The sequence below is a fragment of the Sebastes fasciatus genome, chromosome 14, assembly GCF_043250625.1.
Source record: "Sebastes fasciatus isolate fSebFas1 chromosome 14, fSebFas1.pri, whole genome shotgun sequence".
In the NCBI taxonomy this organism is placed as follows: domain Eukaryota; kingdom Metazoa; phylum Chordata; class Actinopteri; order Perciformes; family Sebastidae; genus Sebastes; species Sebastes fasciatus.
In genome coordinates this window covers 20,407,407-20,431,434 of record NC_133808.1, presented here as the reverse complement: position 1 = coordinate 20,431,434, position 24,028 = coordinate 20,407,407, and the positions used below count along the sequence as shown (strand labels likewise).

Genomic DNA, 24,028 nt, shown 5'->3' with positions numbered 1-24,028 from the left:
TCTTCACCACAACATCTGGCAGCACGTCTAAGTTCGGTGCTGGTGCTCCATTTTCCTTTGTGAGTCTAGGCTAAGGCATGACTGATCCTCTTCACGGTAGACCTCACACAAAAGGACTGAAAGCACCGGGCGCAGCTGAATACATTGAAGGAATCTACAATGTGTCATGGGTTGCATAGTTTTCTTTTTAAAAGGCAAATTGTGGTAATGAATTAGGACTACCGACTCTCACTTTTTCAAACCTGTTCAAACATTTCTCTTTACCGACATACAGCTCACCAACAACACTCACCAAAACACTATACACTTCCAAAGATTCACTGGTGGAATATCTTCATATAACTCCATTAACTCAACCAATTAAGTATAAATTTGACTTGTACTTCACTTTTATATTTCCATTTAATGCTAGTTTTACAATTTCCTCTAACTTGACATTCACATGTTGCATAGACGGTAATGAATACATTCCAATAATAGAATAAATCTAACACTTTGAATGCAGCCATTTCACATAGTGAGTATTTTTACTTTTAGTACAGTACAATTTGCTGCTAATACTTGCGTATTTGTACTTAAGTAAGATTTTGCAGGACATTCAATTGTAACAGAGCATTTACTCATTGTGGCTTTTACTTGAGTAAAAGATCTGAGTACTTTTTTCACCGCTGTCAGGATCAACTGCCATTTGTCTCCCAACAGTAACACTGTGTCACCCAATACAAAATGACCTACAAAACAACATGCAGCATTACAATATGTATCACTATTGTCTTTGAAGTATATTGTGCACAACATGTATTGCAATACAAAATATTTACTATACATACTTGTACAGCGCTCGTCAACCCCGTCTTCTGCATTTGGTCAACAGTTCTCATCCACATCACACCTTCCGTCGTCTCTTGTCCTCACAAGTCTAGAGGTCATCAAGGAATGAAAGGACGTGCTCAGTGTTGTATGTCACAATTAGGACTTTTTTTTTTTATTATTTCTAGATGCAAATTCTAGTCTTATTTACAGTAATTTTGTGTTAATTTTAGGGCTGTGAAAATTAACACGACAATAATGTGTTAACGCAAATTTGTTTTAACGCCACTAATTTCTGTAACGCAATAATGCAACTTGCACCTTTTTAGGTTGTAGCGGGCTCAGTTTTAAATCTAAAGTGAAGATACTGGCAGCATATAAAACTAGAAAACCTAAGGAATCAATTGGTACCAACCATGTCTAGCTTGTCAAGAAAGAGGGTAAATAACGCTACATAATACTAAATTTTGGCGAGGAAGAACTGGCATTGCCATTTTCAAAGGGGTCCCTTGACCTCTGAACCCCAAGATATGTGAAATGGGTTCTATGGGTACCCACGAGTCTCCCCTTTACATACATGCCCACTTTATGATAATCACATGCAGTTTGGGGCAAGTCATAGTCAAGTCAGCACACTGACACACTGACAGCTGTTGTTGCCTGTTGGGCTTGAGTTTGCCATATTATAATTTTAGCATGTTTTTATGCTAAATGCAGTACCTGTGAGGGTTTCTGGACAATATTTGTCGTTGTTTTGTGTTGTTAATTGATTTGCAATAATAATAAATATATACATACATTTGTATAAATGCAAGCATATTTGTCCACTCCCATGTTGATAAGAGTATTAAATACTTGACAAATCTCCCTTTAAGGTACATTTTGAACAGATAAAAAAAATGTGGGATTAATTTGCGATTGATCTCGATTATCTATGGACAATCATGCGATTAATCATGCTTAAATAGTTATTTTGTGTAGGCTTTGCACGGAAATTTAACAGTCTTTACCATAGTGTGTGAACATGTTCAAAATTGAGTGCAAATACATAGTTTTGGTTGTGGTTGAGTTTGAATTAGAAAACAGAATGCATTCACATTGTGTGCACAAAATGCATTCAATGACCACATCTTTCAGAATAAATTAACAGTTTTCTCACTCAAACTCAACGACCTGGTAACTGAGATCAAGAAACCCCTTTGGATGAGAAAACGCTCAACATTGCATTCAGTAATAAAAATGTATGTGAACCATAAATAATAATTCTAAGTCTTATTTGTTTCTGGCTCACATTCATTTTGAAAAAATATTGATTGAATCGCCTCAAATCACATGAAAAATACATGTTAATTCTTATGCAGAGTTTAATTCCATTGCATCCCTACAATTTACCAGCAGCAACTCTTCCAGACGATACATTTGAGAGGAAAAACAAATGAAAGCTTCAGCAGATTTAGTCATGAATCACCAACTGTGTACTTTAAGGACTACTACATGATGTCTAATCGTCTTCTTCTCTATCCTCTGAAGATAGTAATAAGCCTTATGGGGGAAAAGGGAAACTGTATCTGTGCCAGATGCAGACTCCAGTGAAACTGTGTCTAATTGTTCCCATTGTTAAATGTTTTACAGTCATTTCCTTGCTGTATGTTTGGCAGCTGATCAAATATTAATCAAAATTGGTGTAAGCTGGATCCTTACCATCCACTTAACTAATTGTCCCGCTCCTGGAGTGAATTCATGATTGGGCTGTGCTTTTACCCATAATTAGATACTTTAAACTAACATGTAATCACTCTTCCACTGCTAAGTAAAGGCTATGTTAAGGAGAGGAATGTTGTTAGCCTGTTGCTTTTATTATCAAAAGAAGTAATAACTCTTAGATGCATGATTTTATGCGTTGATCCTGTTCATAGCTGCTTTTGTTATGAAGGTCAAGTTTCCATGGACACTAGAATCCTGATTTTACTGGCATTGACCATATTCGGTATATGAAATTCACATGGAACAATGAGAAACCTGGTTATTCTTATCCTCTTATATATTATTGAACAAAATCCAGGTTTCTGTATGCCTGCGTCAATATAGGTGTGTTTGGCTCCTCCACATCCAGTCGCTCTCATTTCTGTACCCACTGAGCTCATTCGGCTTTTAAGAATGAGCCCATTTTTGTTTCTGGCTGCAAGGACTCTGCTGTATTCTGGGTTTAGTTTCTCCATCTTATCAGCAGTAATAAAGGACGACAGCAACAATACAGTTTATCCTCTACGTTAGGAGTTCCAGACTTTCTTGTTAGGCGTTCACTTTCTCGTCAGAAAGTGTTTCACATACATGAACCAGATGTGACCATCAAACACCACGTAGTTCCTACAGCACCTCCTTTTTTTTGCATTTTTTCCATATGGGATGGAAATAAAGTAGCATTGGTTCAGCACGACAATCAAAGGTCTGTAGGTGTAAAGCAGGTCACGGTGACGTCACCTATTGGTTTGTAGACTGCAGTTTTGAAGCCTTGAGCAAAGACGTATATTGCCAAGAAGTGTAAATCAATTGTTCGTTCCATTGCAACATCAGCAGAGCTACACTTCCGCCATTTTGGACTAAAAGTGATTACTGGATGCCAGTAAAACGCCTAAAAGTATCATACAAAAGTAAACCAATAATCTACCAAAATGGCCTTTGTTGAACAATAAAATATTATAAATATAGTAAGCGCTTTCAGTTGAAAATGGTGACTGTTGTCAAAAAGCACCAGAGTTTCGCCTCTTTGCTTCTATACTCTTTGCCTTGAGTTCGGCATTTAGGCCGTCGCCAATTGGGTTTTTTGCAACCAGAAGTGACATGAGAGGGTGGAGCCAAGTGCAACGAACGCTGAATAAGACATTTTTAGGCAAACAAAAAGGTTATAATTAACTTTCATGAACTGAAAACACACTGTGAAAGGGTTAAAGCTGTAAAACAAAAACACGGACAACTCCCAGACCAGAAAACGCCATGGTAGCGACCTTACAATCACAAGGTAGCCATGCCCTAAAGCATACCCTGCTTTATGGTCTATTTTTGGCTCTAAATGGAACCATAATTTACTCATCATTCAATGCAGCATTAATCATGCTGTATTGAAAAAAAGACGTGAAACTAGCGTTTGAGACCATAAACTCATGTTTACAATGTTTACAGATGTAATAAATCAAGTGAGAAGTGTATAGGGTCATTTTCGCAAAGGCACTTAAGCATTGGCTTCACTTTTCAGACCCCGGAGGTTGCCGTCTGGTCTCCTCCTTATGGTCAAACTTTGGGAAGATCTTAGGATCCATCCCATGTCTGTGTTTCATTGACTAATAACTACACAATTCAATCCAGGTTGCTGAAACCAGGATGTTTACATGCAAAAAACACCAACCACGATTCTACAAAATCATAAAAGGCATATCAGCGTGCATGTAAACACCCTAAGTGGGATTGAATTTCCATTTAAACTCACATTGTGAGGCTCATTATTGCAAACTGCTGTTGCTTCAATTCCCTGGCGAGACATGTTTATTATTACCCAACATAATCTTGACTGAACCTGGTTTTCTGCTGCTGGCAGTGTCAATTTAAAGTACGGTGTAATTGTTTGTATATGTTGCCCAAGGTTAAGGTACCTCATCTTCACTCAACCCAGAAAGCTCATGGAGCTAAGTGAGCTTTATATGTTCAAACACTAGTGCCAAGACGAAGCAAAATATATATTATATAGAGACACACGCAGAATCAGAAACCTGAAACGCAGCCATGACATCTTGAATCGAGATTGTACGTGTCAGACACAGCATATGCTCCACTGCTGAACACTGACCCCGAATCCCACCTTGCCAGCCCCCACAGATTAAGTCTGTCAGGTTGGCAAAAATGACGTCCGTCCTCCATATGTATGAGACAACATCTTGCTGTGTAATTGCTACATTTCTGTGTGAGCGCTCCAACTGACAGAGGGGAAGATAACTGTAAGGATGTTTAACTCGGAGAAAGATAAATATTTTTGCCGCGGTTTATTTACATGAGCGCGCTGGTGTCAACTCCTTGTGTGGGTGAGATATGAGAGGGATTTCTGACAGGAATTTCTAATGAGGGGAGAGCTATAGATGTTCAGGTCCCATCTATATGTGTGTTTCTTAAGAGCTTTTATTATTTCCATGCAGCTATACACTAGAAAAGGAATGACGTGTTTTACACCAGGGAGCGGCAGATCTAAAATATGCAACAGGCGTAACGAATGAGCAGATAAAATCTATCATCATTAAGAGTGTGAAGATTTGAAAGCAGAGAATACTGGGTTTTAGGTCATTAACAAGTTACAGACATTTCCGAACATAAATGCAGTCACTGTTTCCTTGGAAGGAGTCTGACTTTTTCTGACCCTTTATAAACATCATATCTGATAGATAGTTTCACATCTTAACTTTTAATCCCACCGGACAGTTGTCTGACATATCAGGAAGTATATCTGTTACAGCTGAGATACATTTTCTACACAACAAGGAGGGAATGGTAGGAGATGAAACAGTCTTAGATTATCGTCTGAATTGTCTCTGCTCCTAGATCTAATTCTACATATACAGTAGATAGATATAAGTTGAGGAATTATGGTCACAATCAGAGAATGGGTTTTGCTTTCCTTTCTACTGCCCCTCCTCTCCATCTTTTAATGTTGCTCATATTCCATTTGTGGCTGCAGTGCATCCAGACTGCTATAAATACCAATAAAAATACAAGGCTGGCCACTTCCCACTTTGTGCCCCTTAATGCATCCTGGCAAAATTGGCTGATAAAAGTCACATTGAAGCACTCGGTATTACCACAGCCCTTTCACTTTTCTCTATACACAAAACTGAACAGTGGAAATGTTGTTGTTGTTGTTGTTGCTGCTACAATTCAATTGAAGATGGAAATATAGCAAACTGTCTGGAACTAATGCAGTTTGGGGATAGTTGATGGCATAATGACAAAAATCATTACTTCCACAGTACAACATCCAGCATTTAGAGGAATAATAAAAAGAATACAATTTTGGGAAATAGACATAGTCGCTTTCATGCCAAGAGATGGATGAGAAGTTTGATACCACTCTCTTGGCAGTAACTATGTAGCTGGAGACAGCAACTGGCTAGTTTAGCTTAGCATAAAGACTGGAAAACAAGGGGGAAACAGCTCGCCTGGCTCTGACACAAGCTAACAAAATCAGCACCTCTAAAGCTCAGTGGCATTACAGTAGGCCTTACAAATAGCTACTAGCCTGAATGCACCACAGTTTAATCATACAAGCCTTAGACATCATCATCATCATGTTACAGGCACCTGACATGTATACATGCACACTGTACATATCCACCTATTCTGTGTATATAAAGCAACCTGTTACCTTCATTCATTCAATATTTATCCCAGCATATTTGCACTCTGCACCATTGCACTATACTGTATTATTATTACAATTTACAGAAACAGCCTGACACATTGTATGTTGTTCCTGGTTCAGCTTTGTTGACCTTGTTTTTAGCTGCATTTCTATTTCTGTATGTACAATGAGAGCAAAACAACCAGAGTCAAATTCCTGGTAGTATGTGTGTAGGACTATACTCATACCTGGACAATCAATCTGATCCAACAAGATAAAACATTAACAGCATGACATAGCCTGGTACGGCGGCCACATTATTCACACACACAGCTGACAGAGCAACAGCATCATGGATCAAGCATTATGAATAGAGCACCTGAATTAATGTTAAAAATACACTTTAACCTGGCCTCGCACGGCGGCCACATATTCACACACACAGATGGCAGCATCATCAGCATAACATCCAAATTTACATATAATAATAGTCAATTATGTTACTTTTGATGATTAGCTGGAGACGGCGGGGCTTGGTGTTTAAACACTGAAATTATTTCATCATAGTCTCTTTCAAAGGAGAGCAGGGACAAAGAGTTCAGTCTGTTATGATGCCCTGATGCCAGTTTTTATCCAACTGACTGAAAAGAGTCTTTCACCAGCAGGCCTACAGCTTGTTATGGGTAGGGTGACGAGGGGTTTATTACTTGCCACTTGTTGAGGAACTGGTGCAACAGTAGATGTCTTGGTTGAGAATGATGGCTGAACTTCTTCCTCCTGCTCCTCAGGCTTCTGTTCCTCAATGCTCAGGTGTTTTGGTTTAACGAGTGACCGTGTTACCTGGTGACTTTCAGCCGAATGCATCCGTTTGCTCGTATAGTAACTTTTATGTAACTGGCTGACGCAGATAATAAACGGAGTGTTTATTTAAAATTTATAAAGTCAAATTCTGTTGGTGTTTTCAACAGCTGCCTTCACCACATGTAATCAGAGACACCAGCTGTACTGATTGAGAGAGGAGGATCATTTGTGATGTTCACTGCCACTTACAAAAAATCTGACCTATCACGCTCGGCACGGGAAGGGGTGTGAAAACGATATTCATCACACTAACTGAGTGCCAAATAAACTGCAGGTAGTTAGCGAATAAGTACAAGAGCAACTTATGTTATAGGCCTAAATGTTAATTTATTTGTGTTTCCCAAAGCAGTGGAAAATAAATCAATAACATAACAACAGTACTTAACGTTATGTTTTGAACGCACCAGATGATGCATCTCAGCATCCCTTTACTGTTGGATCAGGGCTGAGCATCATCAGCTGGTTCAGGTGTGTTCGAGCAGAGAGAGGTATAAAATGGGCAGGTAGGGGGTCTGGAGGTCTGGAGCTGGAAACCAGGGTCTAGGCTATAGCCTAGAATAAATATAATTAATGAAACTGTATTCAAAAGTCTTCTGAATCTGCTCTATTGATTCACAGGATATGATTATACATGGCAAATGTTGCCAGAAGAATTAAAGGAGCAGTGTGTAATATTTTGGGGGATATATTAGCTTTGTTTTCATTAGTGTATAATCACCTGAAACTAAGAATCATTGTGTTTTCGTTAGCTTAGAATGAGCCCTTCATATCTATACATGTTGCTCAGCTATGTTTCTACAGTAGCCCGGAACAAACAAACCAAACACTGGCTCTATAGAGAGCCATTTGTGTTTTTACATTACTTGAAGGCCACCATAGTTCTCCGACATGCCGTGAGCCACAGAGAGCAAAACCGTGGTACCACCTGTTGCTCCTAGGCGAACAGCGTTACCATGGTTTTGCACACGGCGGCAGTCTTGGAAAGGGAGGAGTGAGCTGTAGGGTGCTCAGTTGCGATCTGCAACCAAACCACTAGATGACGCCAAATCATATACACTGTACCTTTAAATGTTCAGTCGAAGTCTGTGGTTTGTGTAAATAATAAAATAATTTTTATAGCAAGGTTTGTTTTTACACTTTTTGGGTGTTATATATAGTAATAAAAACCGTCCAAAATTATGTAAAATTGCGTAGTTTTAGGCCAAAAACCTTTGAATTTTCTTGGGGGAGGACCCCAAAAACCCCCCACCCCAAATTTATACCAGGTCTTTGCCTGTGATGTTTGTAGGTTTTTAATTGAAATGACTGATCTTCTTGTGTTGCCACTTTGCACACAGGACTTGGCTCAGTAACCTAGCTTTGTGTGGACGTATTGTCTTTTCATGATGACTTTCATATTCTGTTTACTGATTAGGAGGGCTCTCTTAATAATTTTTTGCTGTCCATTGACGGCGGGTTCTGAATTAAAGTTGCCGTAGTATATTGTGAAGGTACAGGAGGGCCTCCAAAACGTCCGTAGCCCCGGGGCCTCAAGTCATAATAAGGTGGCCCCCGTGGACCCAGGCCCATAGGCCCACCCACAGCTACGTGGCTGGTTGTATCTTGTTTGCTTAATCTGTACAAAAACAAATATTAACTGACATGCATTAAAGTATTGACTGAAATTTGTGGACCTCAAATGGATAGTTCACCCAGTTTATTATGACTCATCTGAACTATTTTCTTTGGTTTCAGTTGCTGCTCTGCACAAAAAAATACATTTTACCAAATGTGAACTGCAAAAGGGTTATCAAATCTGAAACATTAGTACCCTCTAAAGCTAGAGTCGCTGATAAATCAGACCCAGAGCAGACATGCCTTCAAAAGACTGTTCACTGTGATGAGCCGAAAGAAAAATCTAATATGATGAACCGCTGACCTTTTGTGATTTGGAAACGGTTTGTATTTTTCCACTCCATGTAATTGCATTACAGTTCATTTTCCGGTCAAGAGACTTCGTAAAGATAGAGTCGAGTAAGAGGCAGCAGCACAGAGAGCTGCACAGCACTGATTTACATGTTGCAGAGGTGGGAAGATAAGCCTCTCAACTGTTTCCCGAGGCAGGCTGCAGCAGAATGCAGCAAAATACTAAATATCATCAACACTACTTTATAGACTCCCTTATTTTTCTGGTGGTTTTTATTCAAAGTCAGCTACAGGCTGTGTTTGTTAAGAAGCCTAATGAAACTGGCCTTGTGAATAATTTATTAACTTGTTTCTTTGTTTATGAGGACAGTGTGAGATGCATGTAATAGGAGGATTTTTAATTGGGAAATATCAGCACAGGAGCAGGCTGTTTATTCCACTGACCAGTCATTGTGTAGAGAGCACACACACTGTTAAAGGTGAAACCTACTGAATCATCTAACCCAGATTTTTCTGCCCACAGCCGTCACCCTGTGAATGGTGCCGCTGCGAACCAAATAATGAGGTGCACTGTGTGGTGTCCGACTGCGCCGTCCCAGAGTGTGTCAACCCTGTGTACGAGCCGGAGCAATGCTGCCCCATCTGTAAAAACGGTAAACACTCGTCTCCTCTGCAATTCAACGCACACACTCCTCACAAGTCATTAAATTTTCATTAAACCGATGGCGGCGAGTTTATCTGCGGTATCACCATTTGATGGCCGCGCCTTTAGAGGATGAGGATGTAATTGATGTTTTATGAATTAAAATTATTACCTTGGGCCCCGTGGACACTAATGAGCAGTACTAGTTTTAATTATAAATGACACACTAAGCAGAGTAAACATTAGCCCATTGATTAAAGGCATGGTAGGAGGGACTAATGGGTCCTCGGAGAGCCTTTTATCTCCCAGTGCCCCGACGCCCTTGTCACACACAGCCAATCCCTAAATTAGAATTATAGGATTCCAATGGTTCATTGGCTATTTACAAGGCGAAGTGGGAGATTTCCATTTGCCAGCACCAATCCTGAGGGACAGATGGAGCTTTATGACTTTAAAGTACAGTAACTGTTCGTCTGTATTGTGATCCTGGCTGGAATGCTCAACAGCAAAGAGGGCCTGTGGGTAATATTAAATGCAGCCACAACACAATGTTGCATTCCCTATTTTGTCGTCATTTTGCACGGCTCAAATGTAAGCTGAAAGAGCTGCTAAAGAAAGTTTTCCTTAACTCAAACCTGATAAACAATAAGATGTACTCTCATGATTACTCGCTATTCAGTCTTCTCATTATGTTGAGCGCCGCCAAAACGCCAAAAATAGAGAAATTGCTCACAGGTATTCCTGCGAAATAAACATCCTGAAATATATATTTATTTTTCTTTCAAGCAACAGTTGACCTATAAATGTGATGAGAGGAACTTTGTTTGTGGCGGATGCTAAATGGCTATTTCGCCACCACATTTTCTTTCACACTTTCTCTCATTTCCTCCTTGCTTTCTCTCTTTTATTTCAACACACATACATACACACACAAACACCCACAGTAACAAGGCTGCAGAAGCTGCTAGAAGAGAGCTAATCCAGGCTGACAGGACACAGTGACACCCTTGGCATTTCAGGGTAGGCCTGTCGTTTCTAGGCTCCCCAGGGGTGCCTGGTCAGGCTCTGGCAGCCAGTTAAATCTCTATGGGAGCTGAGGGCTTTGGGGAGAGGACAATGAAGACTGCTGTTTAGCGCTCATTTTTTGGCCAAGGGACAGGGGTGGCTGTGAAAGGAAGACATCCACTTATGTGCTCCGGTTAGACATGCAATCAGCGGAAGACAGTCACACATTTGTCTTTTAGTTACCTGCTGCAAGCGGTTTGTTTCAAATCATTATGTGAAATGAGCACAACCCTTTCGAAATGTCAATGTGTTTTTCTCACAAGGGAGACGATTATAAGACACAGACATGAATAGCAACAGTTCATAGTTTAGTGCGATGATTGTGGTGTCTGTTTAACCCTAGACCGAGAGGCCGCTTTCACAGCAGCCATTTCTGACAAGTCATTGCAGGTAAACACAGGTGTTAATTGATAAAATGAATCATGGTCCCATTATATTTAGTGCGTCACAGCCATTCCAGTGAGCCAGCATGCACAATACCTGGGCCCTGGCACACCTAAATGGAATACGGCCATAATTAATGTTATTAATTACACCTCTGTTTACCCTGCAATGACATGTCAATATGGCTGATGTGAAGACGACCTACTGGAATCACTTAAAGGGACTATTTGTAACTTTCAGAAATGCTTGTTAACAGCGACACCTGTGGCCGTGAAATCAACGAAAGTCAGCGTCGGGCTCGCGCTTGCTCGCTCTAAATATACCTGAACGAGCGTCGCTCAAAACAGTGAGGCGACACACGTCAGCTAAAACCACAATATCACTCTATATTTCAGCTGCTTGGCAGTAATGTTAGCTGACCAGACGAAGGTCTCTCCATGAACATGATTTACATCTGATCCTAGTGTTGGCTTTTCCTGCCTAAGTGCAGGCTGATGCAGCGGGGCTCTGCAGCATGTCTCCCTGCTCTCTCCGCCCGCAGCCGGAGAGAGCAGGGAGACACCGGCACCCGGTCGGTAATGAGAAGACAACGTAACTGGGTACCACGGTTTCGCAGTCTGCAGGCTCACGTTACCGCGGTTTCACAAGCGTGTGGGAAAACTACGGTGGCCTTAGGGTAACGTAAAAAAACATGAAAGGCTCTCTCTGGAGCCAGTGTTCGGTTTGTCCGTTCTGGGCTACTGTAGAACATGGCGGAGCAACATGGCGGACTCCGTGAAGAGGACCCGCTCGCTATGTAGAAGGGCTCATTCTAAGCTAACAAAAACACAACGATTCTTAGTTTTAGGTGATTACACACTAATGAAAACATAGTTATGAATTATTATTATATTCCATTTCTACTAATAGATCCTACAAAATATTACACACTGTTCCTTTAAGCATGTATGATGTGTTTGTGTGTTCACTCTTCATGTTAGCATGCTAACATTTGCTAATTAGCACTAAAAATGAATTACAGCTGAGACTGATGGGCCATAAAACAAAGTATTGGACACATTAAAAGCAGAAAAAGTTTTGACAGCATTTAACCTTTAAAAAAAGAAAAAGAAAGTGTCAGCTTCACATGATCCTCTCATGGTGGAGGAACCCATAAACACAATATGTGTGTTTTAGAGATTGTGCTCATTTCACCAAATTTGACGTGACTGTCTATAGCTCCAGAGACGAAGAAGCATACTGTATATGGATTACTGTACATCTGCTGAGTTACTCATTAGACAGTGTCGTGTTTGAAAGGGCTGTTGCATCTGCAGACAAAAAACTGCTGCGTAGGAGGTTCAGAAATAGTATCCCCACACTGCATCAGCATTGTTCCAGCACACAGGTGAAAGGTCTGGCTGATTCGGAGATAGTTAAAGAAAAGATTTTAGGTTGTTTAAATTTCAAAACCAATCAGAATTGCTCAAGGGCTGCCCCAATTGCTAGGCGCTGAAATGTTATTGAGGTTTAATTAACTCCAATTAATTATTAAATTGGTTGATTTGGAGGTTAAAATAAGTCCATTATTATGATGTGGCTTTTTAGCTTGTCTGCTTCTCGGTGTTTCACCCTGAAAACAGCAACAGAGAGCAGAATAGTCAGCCAGTGGGAGTGCTTATCTCTGAGAACCGCGGTCATTGAGTCTGACTGATTCAGCTCTAATCTTTATCATGAATTATATACTGTAAATTTATCAGGAGATACATGTAATTATATGATTCTCATTAAGAAAATGATAATGAGAAGGAGTGTGGAAATGACCAGCGTTTCCTCACTGTGATAGGATTAAACCCTCTACTTATCTGTCATTTTAACAGACATATCATACAGTAGCAGCGCCATAGAGCTGCAGTTATGTAACATATTCAGACCGACATATTCTATGGACAACCTGCAGTTTTTCTGTGAATTAGATGTGTCAGGTGAGTTTGTGTGGAAGCATTTCTTACCTCGAGGCAAAAGGTATAATCATATTTGAGCCAAATAGACTGTAATGAGCTCTAATAAGCATTCACTGCTTAAGCTGCAGTCAGGGAAAGTATGATGTGCTGAGACAGTTTCAACACAGGACAAACATTTCCTGACTTCACTAAATTTGATTGGCCATGAATCGATCACAAGCTCGGACGGGGTGACAGTGTGTCCTTCGGACGGTGACAGGTAGCTGAAACTGTGTCCTTGTGGCTCCAAGTCTATCTGGCTATAAACAATCACACTTGGCAGCCAGAACCAGTCACCCTCTTCCCTCATCAACCTCTACTGAGTTTGTCCTGTAACCTGTGCCAGCTGTCCAGAGGCAGATCAATGAGAGTTAAGACTTGGCAAGCGTTCTCAATGTCTCCTCTAAGCCCAGATCAAAGGGTTTTTATCAGGTCCGAATAGAGCATGACTCATCCATAGAAATAGAACGATTTCTATTTCTATTGGGCTCATTTATGCTGAGGCAAAGGATGGGGGGTACGAGGTTAACCAACACCTCCTTTTGTCAGTGTCTCATAGATGTTCATGACCTCCTACACCTTATTTTCACTCATAAACACTGAAGGACATTGAACAAAATCTCTTAGACATCTGAAGCAAAAGCTTGTGAAATATTGGGAGTTACTGGCCAACCCTATTTGCCTATCTTTAGGCAGCGGTGGAATGTAACTAAGTACATTTACTCAAGTACTGTAGTTAAGTGCAAATTTGAAATACTTTACTTGAGTATTTTCATTTTATGCAAATTCTATTCCACTACATTTCAGAGGCAAATATTGTACTTTTTACTGCGCCACATTTGTCTGACAGCTTTACTTTTCAGATTTTTCATACCCTTTCTCAACAGTGAAAACCATGTATCTCAAAATTCGGTGATTCTGAATTTGAATTTTTCTGATGAAATGAAGGATTAAGTGGTCCTGTATGGGTTGACAAAATTCTCCTACTTCTTAAAGGGGACATATCATGCTCATTTCCAGCTCCATACTTGTATTTCGTGTTTCTACTAGAACATGTGTACATGCTTTAATGTTCAAAAAACACATTGTTGTTCTCATGCTGTCTGTCTGAATATACCTGTATTCACCCTCTGTCTAAAACGTTCTGTTTTAGCGCCTGTCTCTTTAAGCCCCTTCTCCCAAAAAAAAGCCCAGTCTGCTCTGAAAAATATAGAGCACCTTGGTAAAGGTAGTTCTCAAGCTGAGGGCGATATATTCTAATGAGCCTGCATGTGACATAGGAAGGGGAGCCAAATCTGAACAACTTGTTGAATCACGTTTTTAGTTTTTTATCTAAGCAGCCCACAAAAAAAGCAGACTGGGTTGTCTTATTTCACAGTTTGTGGGTTGGTAGGCACTCCAGATACCCAAATGTATGTGCACACACACTGAAAAAGTGAGTTTTTACATGATATGTCCCCTTTAAGCTAAATAGACTTTAGATTATCTGGAAAATGTATCGTCACAAAGCTGAAAACAGGGCTGTTTTTCTGAGATACGTAGTTCTCACAGGACAGTGATGCTATAGGATCTTAAAGAATATGATGCATTGATGTTTAACTACCCAACAGTATATAATGTTGTTAAATTTAGCAGAACCTTAAATGATTGCAGCAGTAAAATGCAACATGTTAATGCAGTAGTAATATTAATCCAAAAACATCATAATATATAATAGTAAAACGCTGACAGGGAACATTTTACTGCACAATGAGCACTTTTACTTTTGATACTTTAGATTTTGCTTATATTCTTTTGAACGCAGGACTTACTTTACTTATTTAAAGGATGTAAATGAATCTCCCACCACCGTCTTTAGGGTATTAATACATTTGGTTAAGGTTAAGTAAAAGTCTCGCTTAAATATTGAAAAAGTCAGTGTGACCTGCCTCGTGCTTTGAGTAGGTGTGACTTTCAATATTTAACAAAGAACCATGATCTTTACCCAACCTCAATTGTGTGTTAAACATTATCATAAAAAATTCTCATAGGCCCTTTTCACAGAAGATATTTTGACTGGTAGGAAAAGAACAGGTGTTACTAATAACACTGACAATGGCTCTGTCCCAGTAAGCCGTGACAGTGTGACAGTGAGCCAGCATGCACAATAGCAGGACCCTGAAATCAAAGCAGCTAAATGGAATAAAGCCGTCGTTCATTTTAATAATTACACCTGTGCCTTTCTTACTGTGACATGTCAAAATATCCTCCGTGAAAAAGGCCTGTGCTGTGCCCAAGTTGAGTAATTGTGCAGATTTGCATGCAGCTGGCCCGTGTCCCCAAATGTACCCGGTGGAACTCTTCAGGTCAACTAACCATACAGTTTCACATTTACATTTCTCGTACTACATCAAATTCGCTGGGACACTAAGACGTCCATGAAAATAAGCTGTGAAAGCTACTGTGTCTCCAAGAGTTACGACACATATGAGTTTTTTACGACTACTCGTAGAGTCTTGAATCTCGCAGGTTTTACGGAGCCGAATGCGGAGAGCAATCCAAAGTCACCGTCACACCAATTGAGCTGCTGATTGCTTCATCTAAATGATTAAAATGGGAAGAATTCCTGGCACCTCCTGACTCTGCGGTGTCAAGAAGTAGAGGAAGAGATGCGCCGCCTCAGATCGCCCCGAGGCAGGGAGAAAACAAATTAGATATAATAATTTAATGTGGTATTTACCAATAATGAATGCACTGCATTCCCACAAAGATAGCAGCGTTTTGGGCTTCCTTGAGTACAGATCCTGAAATGTTCCCAGGCTTTAATCTGTCTCTATCTACTGAGATTATCAAATGACAGTTCTCATTTTCAGGGCGTTAAATACCGAGGCTTTGTCAGGGCCGTCGGCGTTCGGTACCGCCACACAAGGCACCCTTTAGCGCCGGAATGAAACGGTATTAACTATAATGTAAACCCGCATAAATTCGTGGTAAACAGTAAACACAGAGAAAGTGCGCCGGGAGTGTGGTGAAGTAGTTTAAAGAGCGAAAGAGACATACCGGGCGGGTGGGAGGGGAGCTGGATAAGGGTAGTGGCTAGAAGGGAGCCAGCAAACTTTGGAAACTCTTGCAAGATAGTTAAGGTTAGGTATTGACCTTGAATAGTTAAGGTTGGGATATGTCGTCAGGCAACGAGTCTCGCAAGAATTTTTCCAAGTTTTTGCAGATCTCAGATCAGATTTCGCAGTTTGCAGGCTCCCTTCTAGACGTGACACTGAATGGTTCCAACAACACAAAGCTTTCATCCAGGAGACAGCTGTTCGTAAACCTAACTCTAGTGGTTTTGTTGCCTAATCCTAAAGTGATGAAAATAACAAAAATAAGGTGATGCCAATGGGCGTAACAAAGCAGCGGTATATGATGAGTCGGGATGAGAACGTGTTTCAAACCACACGGGTATGAGGTGTTCCGGCGCTACACAATCAAACACGTTTTTAGAATTAAAGATCAACAAAAAGGTATCCGCACAAGTAAATCCTACAGTGTTTTAGGGATAAATCAGATGTCAAGATTAATCTGAGTTCCTTATTGTTTTGGAAGTCAGCAACAGAGTGTGTGCGGAGAGAAAACCATGTAAGGAATTGCTAAGGAGTTCTGTGGCCTTTTCATACAGACTGAAGTGATTAACACCGTCCTCCCTGCTGCCTCTCAAAGCAGCTTTCTCCCTCTCTTCCTCTGTCTCTGTCTCTCTGTACTCCAGCCTCTCTGTACTGCCAAGCCAGCGCCTGGCAGGCTTCTCTGCTCGCAGCGCATTAGGATGCAAAGCGCTCCATGTCGAGGGAGAAGGGGAAACTAACAAAAGCGCTTTAGTGTTGCAAAAACAAGCCCATCGGTGCATGCCCGTGAAAAGATCTGTACGTCTGCTCTGACTCCCCTAACTCCCTGCAGCTCTCCGCATCACTCCACCACCCCTCCGAAAAAGAGAAGCCCTCAGGAGAGCCACATCCATTTCTTGTCGTTCTCATTCCTTCTTTCCTGTCTCTCTCTCCCCCCTCCCCTTCCCTCCCTCCCTTCCTCCCTTCCCATGCGGCAGGTCCAAATTGCTTTGCTGGAACAACGATCATCCCAGCCGGAATTGAAGTGAAGGTGGACGACTGCACCATCTGCCGCTGCCACAACGGAGACTGGTGGAAGCCGGCGCAGTGCTTGCGGCGGGAGTGCCTCAACGGCCAGACGTTGTCATAGAGAGACTCCACCGGGGATGGTGGAAAAGCTCAGGCAAGGCCCTGCCTACTGCACCATTTTGTATGATTGACAGGGCAGGAGCACAATTCCTAAGCAACCTGAGACAGCGCAGCATCAGCCGAGATGCTCTCACAAGCTTTCACACAAACACTAATTTAGCCGCTGAGAAGAAGACGGAACTTGTCTCAAGGCTGTTTCCACCCTCCAGTTTTAATCGTCCTATCTATTTTCAGAAGTTCTTGACTTGCTGCTCTCTCACACACACAAAAGTTTCTAAGCTCCTTGAACTCTTTCCTAACCATCGGCAATGTTGGATTGCTCATGTTGATTTCCGTACGTATGCCATCTGCTTGTTGTACTTGTCTGTCACAATCACGCAGGTGTTGTAATGTTCCAACAGCAGGAAAAACAAACCGTAAGCACACTTAACGGCGCTTTTTTTTTTGGTTTTGTCATGCGAGGATTGAAGAAAGCACTGCTTTGAGTTTCACGACTTCACTCTAAGAGCTTTGTTTACAAGATGCACATCACACACATAACATGTTTGTGTCTTCATAAGACTTTGAGACTTTTTATCGCTATGGCAGGAACTCACCTCTAACACTTAGATGATGCTACTGTCAATTTTATAAACTGCTGTAAAACCCCCAAAACGCAGATTTTATTGATCAACATAACCATGGATTTGAAGTCATGTATCTGTATAGTAGCAGCACAGGCAGGGGGAAGTTTGTAGAGTTAGGGAAAAGCGGGAAATGTGGTAGCAAGCAACCATGAGAAGAGCAAATTCTGCAACACTGCATCAAAACAACTTTGGGCAGCCTCTTCCGGCTTAATTTGTCGTTATTGTTTTCTCTCAGAGGTCCATATCCTCCAAAAATATTCCCGCTAACTAACTGCTTGAACTTGTTATCAAAGCAATTAGCGAGCCACGAGCAGCCTGCTTTAATTTCCCTTAATCAAGAAGTATTCTGTGATAAATCATCCAGCTGGGTGCTTGGCGCCGCCGCAGCAGCCTGCATACTGGGCGCACTCCACGAGATCCAGCACACAAATGGAGGGAATCTGCATATGTCTAAATGCTTTTAAAGCAGCGTTTCACATCGCGCATTGTCCGTGTGAGCCTACACAAGCAGGCCATTCATCCACAGTGTGTTGATCTGCACCCAGTGAAGCACTTATAAGGCTTGTTAAGACACAAAGCTGTTACATTATCCCACTGCTAGAATAGATTGTGTAATAGATCTTCAGCTCCTCCCCTTGCTGATATGTTAGTTCCAATGTGGCGGGGGCTATACAATAATGTATTGCCTTGATATTTTCTCAGACCAGAGTGGTCCAGTTTGAGAGAAAAAAGCACCCACCCAGGGCCCAAAACACGATATTTTTGAGATGATAAATACCAGTCATTAATTCAAAGGTGAATTCCAGTAAGCTCACGCCATTCATCACTAGAATTTTTTCCATTTCCAGAAAATCCGTTCCCGTTAACCTTTTAGACCCTATTCCTGGGTGGTGATGGATGGGCTGCTTAATAGCAGCTCCCAGCACTCTGTAATGAGACAGAAATGAACATAGGATAAAGACCAATGACGAAAGAGGTATATTACCTTAAAAAGGCACTAAAAAGTAATTTTTGGAAGAATCTCATAGCCGGCTGCATATTCTCTAAAAGCTGCGGTTGATTGAGGAATCACAGTGTGGGTGGAGTTCAATCGTAGGTGCGACAATGGAGCTCGGGTCATTTTCATCATTAAGCTGCAGTGATTTAGTGTCTCTCAATGTGAAGAGACAGTCCTCATCCATCTGGCTTGAGGTCCGCAGTCTCGTGAAAACCATAAACTGACATTTACGGTTTATCAATCACAGCCTCGGTGCTCCCGAACATTTTAGGATTAATAAAAGAGCTTCATTCATCTTAATTACTTCAGGTGCCAAATAATTATTCAGCCTGTACATGTATCCAAAAAATATATTGGAATTACTTTACTGGGTAGCAAAGATCTGAAGTGAGTGTTGCCAGGGGCTCAGAGGCATTGCTGCCACCACCGATGCCTTATTGCTACGGTTCCAGATCAGATTCACAAAGCACGGCCTTCGGCTTCACACAGAATAAACAGCCCAGACTGATTAAAGGGGTTCGCCAGCCAAATTAAGAATTCCAATATGTTATTTCCATGGCCTTGGAAAGTTCATCCAATATTTGTGAACATGAGCTACTCTCTCTCTCAAAGCCAGAAACCAGAGATGGAAGTCTCAAACTTGTGATGTCATAGGGTATAAAGTCTGGAGCTGCTCAGACGATCAATAGGAAACTGATTTTATGGACCCACCAAACGTTTGTTTTCTTTTTTTATACCCAAAATGAGCTTCAGGGTGCTTCCATATTAAAGTACAATTGATCCGTACCGTGCACGAGTATGATTGCCTCCTCGTCTCCACTCCCCCACCGCTCAGCTTTCACATTAGTAAAGTTATTCCGTACCCGACTTGTGTCGTCATCCACACGTATTTGTTTATGTTGAGATCATCTGTTCTAGGGTCAGAGCATCGTAAAAACTTCATTCAAACTTGACAGAAGCAAAATAAAACTCCACAAAACCGTCGTTGTTACTCTTTCCAACAATCACCAACTCTGGTTTGTTAAAGTAAACTCTTATTTCACCGAGTTTGATGTGAAAATATGCCGGCTGTGCACTCTGTTTCTCCCGCTGTCTCTCTCTCTCTCTCTCTCTCTGTCTCTGCCCGCTGAGCAGCTGAGCGGCTTCTTTGGAGGCAGACCATTAGATTAGCTAAATAAAATAACAAACATCGCCCACCTACTATTGTTTATATTTTAAGGACCCTCTCGCCTGCCTTCCTGCTTTATCACCCATTGCCGTGCAGTTCAGAGGATGAGATCGCCGCATGCTGCACGGATATACAGATTTTGGAGGAGACCGGCGGCGTTGAAAAAAGCCTGCTCTTTCAAAACTACTCGCTGACTGCTAACGTCACTCACGTTAAATAGCAGTCCACTTCGCTTTCACACCTGATGCGAACCGTACCCGAGTACACATGAATCGTACTCCAGACCACCTTTTCAAAAGGACTCCAGTACGGATCGACGAACCGTGCTCGACTACGGTACGGAGCGTTCACACTAATCAAACAAACTGGACTTTGGGGTCAAGTGTACTCGGATCCGGGCCCGGGTCCCTGATGTGAAAGCACCCTTATTCTATTGTAGTGTTATCAGTTCTGAAACAAAATCTGTTCCCACATACTTTGAACATTCCCCTGGGTGCCCTCAGTTTCATCTAGAACATCTCTCCCAATTCATCGTCTATGGAGCAGCTACACACGTTATACACATCACAATTTTGAATTTTAGCGCTCTAGTTTTTGGATTTGGGAGGGAGTTGTTCATGTTTACTAATATTTTTTGGATTGTCTTAGACCATAGGAATAACATGTATGAATTTTCAAAATGGGCGTAGTTCCCCTTTAAGTGCTACTTTGTTCACACTGCTCGGTGTAATGGTTTGACGTTATGTAATACCCAAAACTAGTCATTCTTTTACCCTTCGACATTCCTATAAGAGCTAACACGGCGAATTAGCCATTAGTACCAGGGCAAGGACAGAGACAGTTCAATCACAGCTAAAAAATGCAATGTTGATTTCACAGATAGCTCTAGAATTACACTGTTTGGAGATAGAAGTAAATATAGAAGGTGATGGCAGACAGAAGTATCCAGGCAACTTGATCTAAAATGAAAATGTGACACTGCAACACATGATTTAGTTTCCTTCCACGCTTCTGAGCTGCATTACATTTGTTAAACTACACCGGGTTGCCATGGCTGCTCATCTCCTTAATTTGCAATCATCAACTAGATGTGAAGATCAGAGTAGATTGGGTGAAGTGGTCGTCAACACAAAGTCACACCATCCAGGCCAAAATCATCTCCATACGCAAGAGCTGAGTTGGCTGCCGGCGGGAAGCAGAAAAAAAGAGAGAGAGAGATGAAATCAAATAAGCAAATCATGTATTCAGAGCAGGTAATACAGTCAAAGACAACTGTGGAAGATTTTTATTTCCACCCCAGCAAAGGAGATGCAGGCATACAGCAAGACAGTACTGGCGCACACTGTAAGTAGGTTGACTCCTTAAGCAGTTGTCATGAAAATTACTTTTATATCTCTCACTGACAACTAAACCAGATGAGTTAGGATCCAAATGGATTAACATACAGTAGATTCCTTTGTGTGTCGTCGGAAAGAATAGGCTGCATTTAAAAACACAATAAAAAAAAAAGGCATTTCAGAGAGAGCCTGTGCGAACCAGGGGAAATTACATTTCTCCTTGCAAATGCGTGAAGCCGCACAGTTTCAAGGCAGGCCAGCAGCACACGCCGTCTTTGTTCATTTTTTGCCAAGAAACTTGAGTCTTTATGTCTGTCTGTAAATGTCTATTCAAATTACCCCCATCTGTCCTCCGCTCATTCAAACCGCAGGCTTGTACATGGGCATTTTGTAAAGGTATGCCATTTGCTCTTTCCATGAGACACCGACTTACTGTAGCTGAAAAATATGTTCTTTTTTTTTCGTCCTTTATTTTTTTTTTTCAGCAAAAAAACTGTTACATAAAGTGTGCCTGAAAACCAACACAGAGTACTATGTGGAATACGAAGAGAGAAACACTGTTATTATACAATCAATTGTATTAGTTTCCGGGGCACCAAGGGTCTGTTCATGAGGGACTCAAAAGGTGGGATAGTATCATTTCTATAACAAATTTATGTTTAAAATTAAAGAGCATCTTTGATTGTATATGACCACATGCTCGCACAGGTTCACCCTGCGCTGTACAAGAAATAAAAAGGTCCACATTTTTAAAAGCTAAACAACCCTTGGTGTTCCTCATGTTGTTCATATGTAAATATCTTCAAAACGTATAATGTGTATTCTGAAATCTGAGGTGGAGTATAAAAAAAAAAAAAAAAAGACATAAGAAATGAGAAAATGTGTATTATTCATCAAGACAAAAAACAATTTTGTTAAATAGACTTGAAAAGAAGTGTTATTCGGCAAAAGTCAGTGTGGATTTCTTTTTTTTATGTTCTACCTTTTTGTTCACTTGGAATTATGCGGATGCCTCCGGACACACAGGTGACATGAAAACACAACATTAACTAATGAAAAATTAATTAATCTCTGCGAATAGAACAGTATTTCTTAGCGCCTGACTGTACTATATGGTGGGTGTATACGAGGTGAAATTCAACTGAACCCTAGAGGATGCTGCTGGGCAAACCTCCTTGAATTTAACCCTTTTCTATGTCCTTAAACCATACAAGAAACTACAAACAATAAACAATATAAAAACGTTACAGCTGACCCGGGACACGGTCAAATTACAGGTAATTTTAAGCAGAACATTTCAGAGTAAATACACAGTAGGCTGCGGGGCTGTGTGTGAGAGAGAAAATACGAAGATACCGGTGCAAAATGGTTTTGTAATGCTCAGTGTGTTCAAGGGCATTACTCACCGGTTCAGTCCTCCATTCTGTTTCATTACAAGTCAGTCTGGGCTTCTATCTCGTCCGCACTACTAATTGCCTTCTCCCACCTCCCGCCGAGGACAAGAAAAGGGAAGCAATTTTATGCAGCACATAGCAATCAATAGCAATTAGGTGCATCCCTGACTAATCCCTTTGAAAATGGCATATTGGGAGATGGCCAGTAGAAGCCCTCTTAAAGCACACATAGCTTCAGCCCAGCCTTGCTGGTAGGGAACGCACACACACACACACACACACACACACACACACAACTTGTGTACACAAAAGGTGGACACCGCAAGTGCCAGCGCTTTGACGGAACAATTAATTGCTTTGTTTTTCCTATTCTACACTTTATATTGGATCTCCATCGATCTTTTTTTTTTTTTTCGGGAACCCACTCTCTCTATTTGTGTCAGACAGCCATTCTCAATTAGATAATTAGATAATTAGATAATTAGCTCTTCCTGGTAAATGCATGCAGATTATGGAATGCAATTCCACTCTAAAACCACACATTCGATGTTGCAGCAGACAAGGAATTGAATTGAATGTGACACACACAAAATGTCAAATGAACTAGAGATTATGTGCGACAGATAAAGTGTCATTTGAGAGTCGGGGTTGGTGAAGGGCCGGCAGTGATGCAGGCAATCGTCGTGGGTAAAGAGGGGGCAGTTAACCAGTACCACTTTCAGACCTTCACTTACAGACCTTCACCTGTGGCCAACAGCTTTGGGTAATGACCGAAAGAATCAGATCAAGGTTACAAGCGACTGGAATGAGTTTCCTTCACAGTGTGGAAGGGCTCACCTTTAGAAATCGAGTGAGGAGCCTGGATATCTGGATGGAGCTCAGAGTAAAGTTGCTGCTCCTTCACGTTTAAAGGAGTCAGTTAAAGGGTAACTTTTTTCAACTCGGACCCTATTTTCCCATATTTTTGTGTCTAGCTGATTAATAGGGACAATGATTTCTGAAATTGGTCCAGTATTGAGCCAGAGCGCTGTAGACGGCGGCTGCTTGATTGTTATTATAAGTGTCTGACATTATGGAAAGAGTCTCGCTCAAGGAGAAGTCTCGTTCTTAAATCTGGCGAGGTGACGTGTTGCCGGAAGACAACGGTGGAATAGTGGAATACATCCATGGGTGGAAACGCTGCGAGTGCCAGCCGGGCAGAGTTTGTTGTGTTGGAGTACAGAAAGCGTAGTGTTATCTAAAAGTGTTCAATG

The 24,028-nt window shown here is 41.2% G+C and overlaps 1 protein-coding gene across 4 annotated transcripts in view; it reads left to right on the top strand.

Annotated features, from left to right (window-relative positions):
- The window catches only part of vwc2l (von Willebrand factor C domain containing 2 like), a 28,778-nt gene extending 11,051 nt beyond the window's left edge, over positions 1 to 17,727 (top strand). For all 4 annotated transcript variants that reach the window (XM_074659611.1, XM_074659608.1, XM_074659610.1 and 1 more), the window contains 2 exons: positions 9,480 to 9,609; positions 17,103 to 17,727. In XM_074659611.1, coding sequence (XP_074515712.1) covers positions 9,480 to 9,609; positions 17,103 to 17,254 — 282 coding nt within the window. In that variant the 3' untranslated portion in view covers positions 17,255 to 17,727. The remainder of the gene's footprint in view (positions 1 to 9,479; positions 9,610 to 17,102) is intronic.
- Positions 17,728 to 24,028: the final 6,301 nt, after the last annotated feature.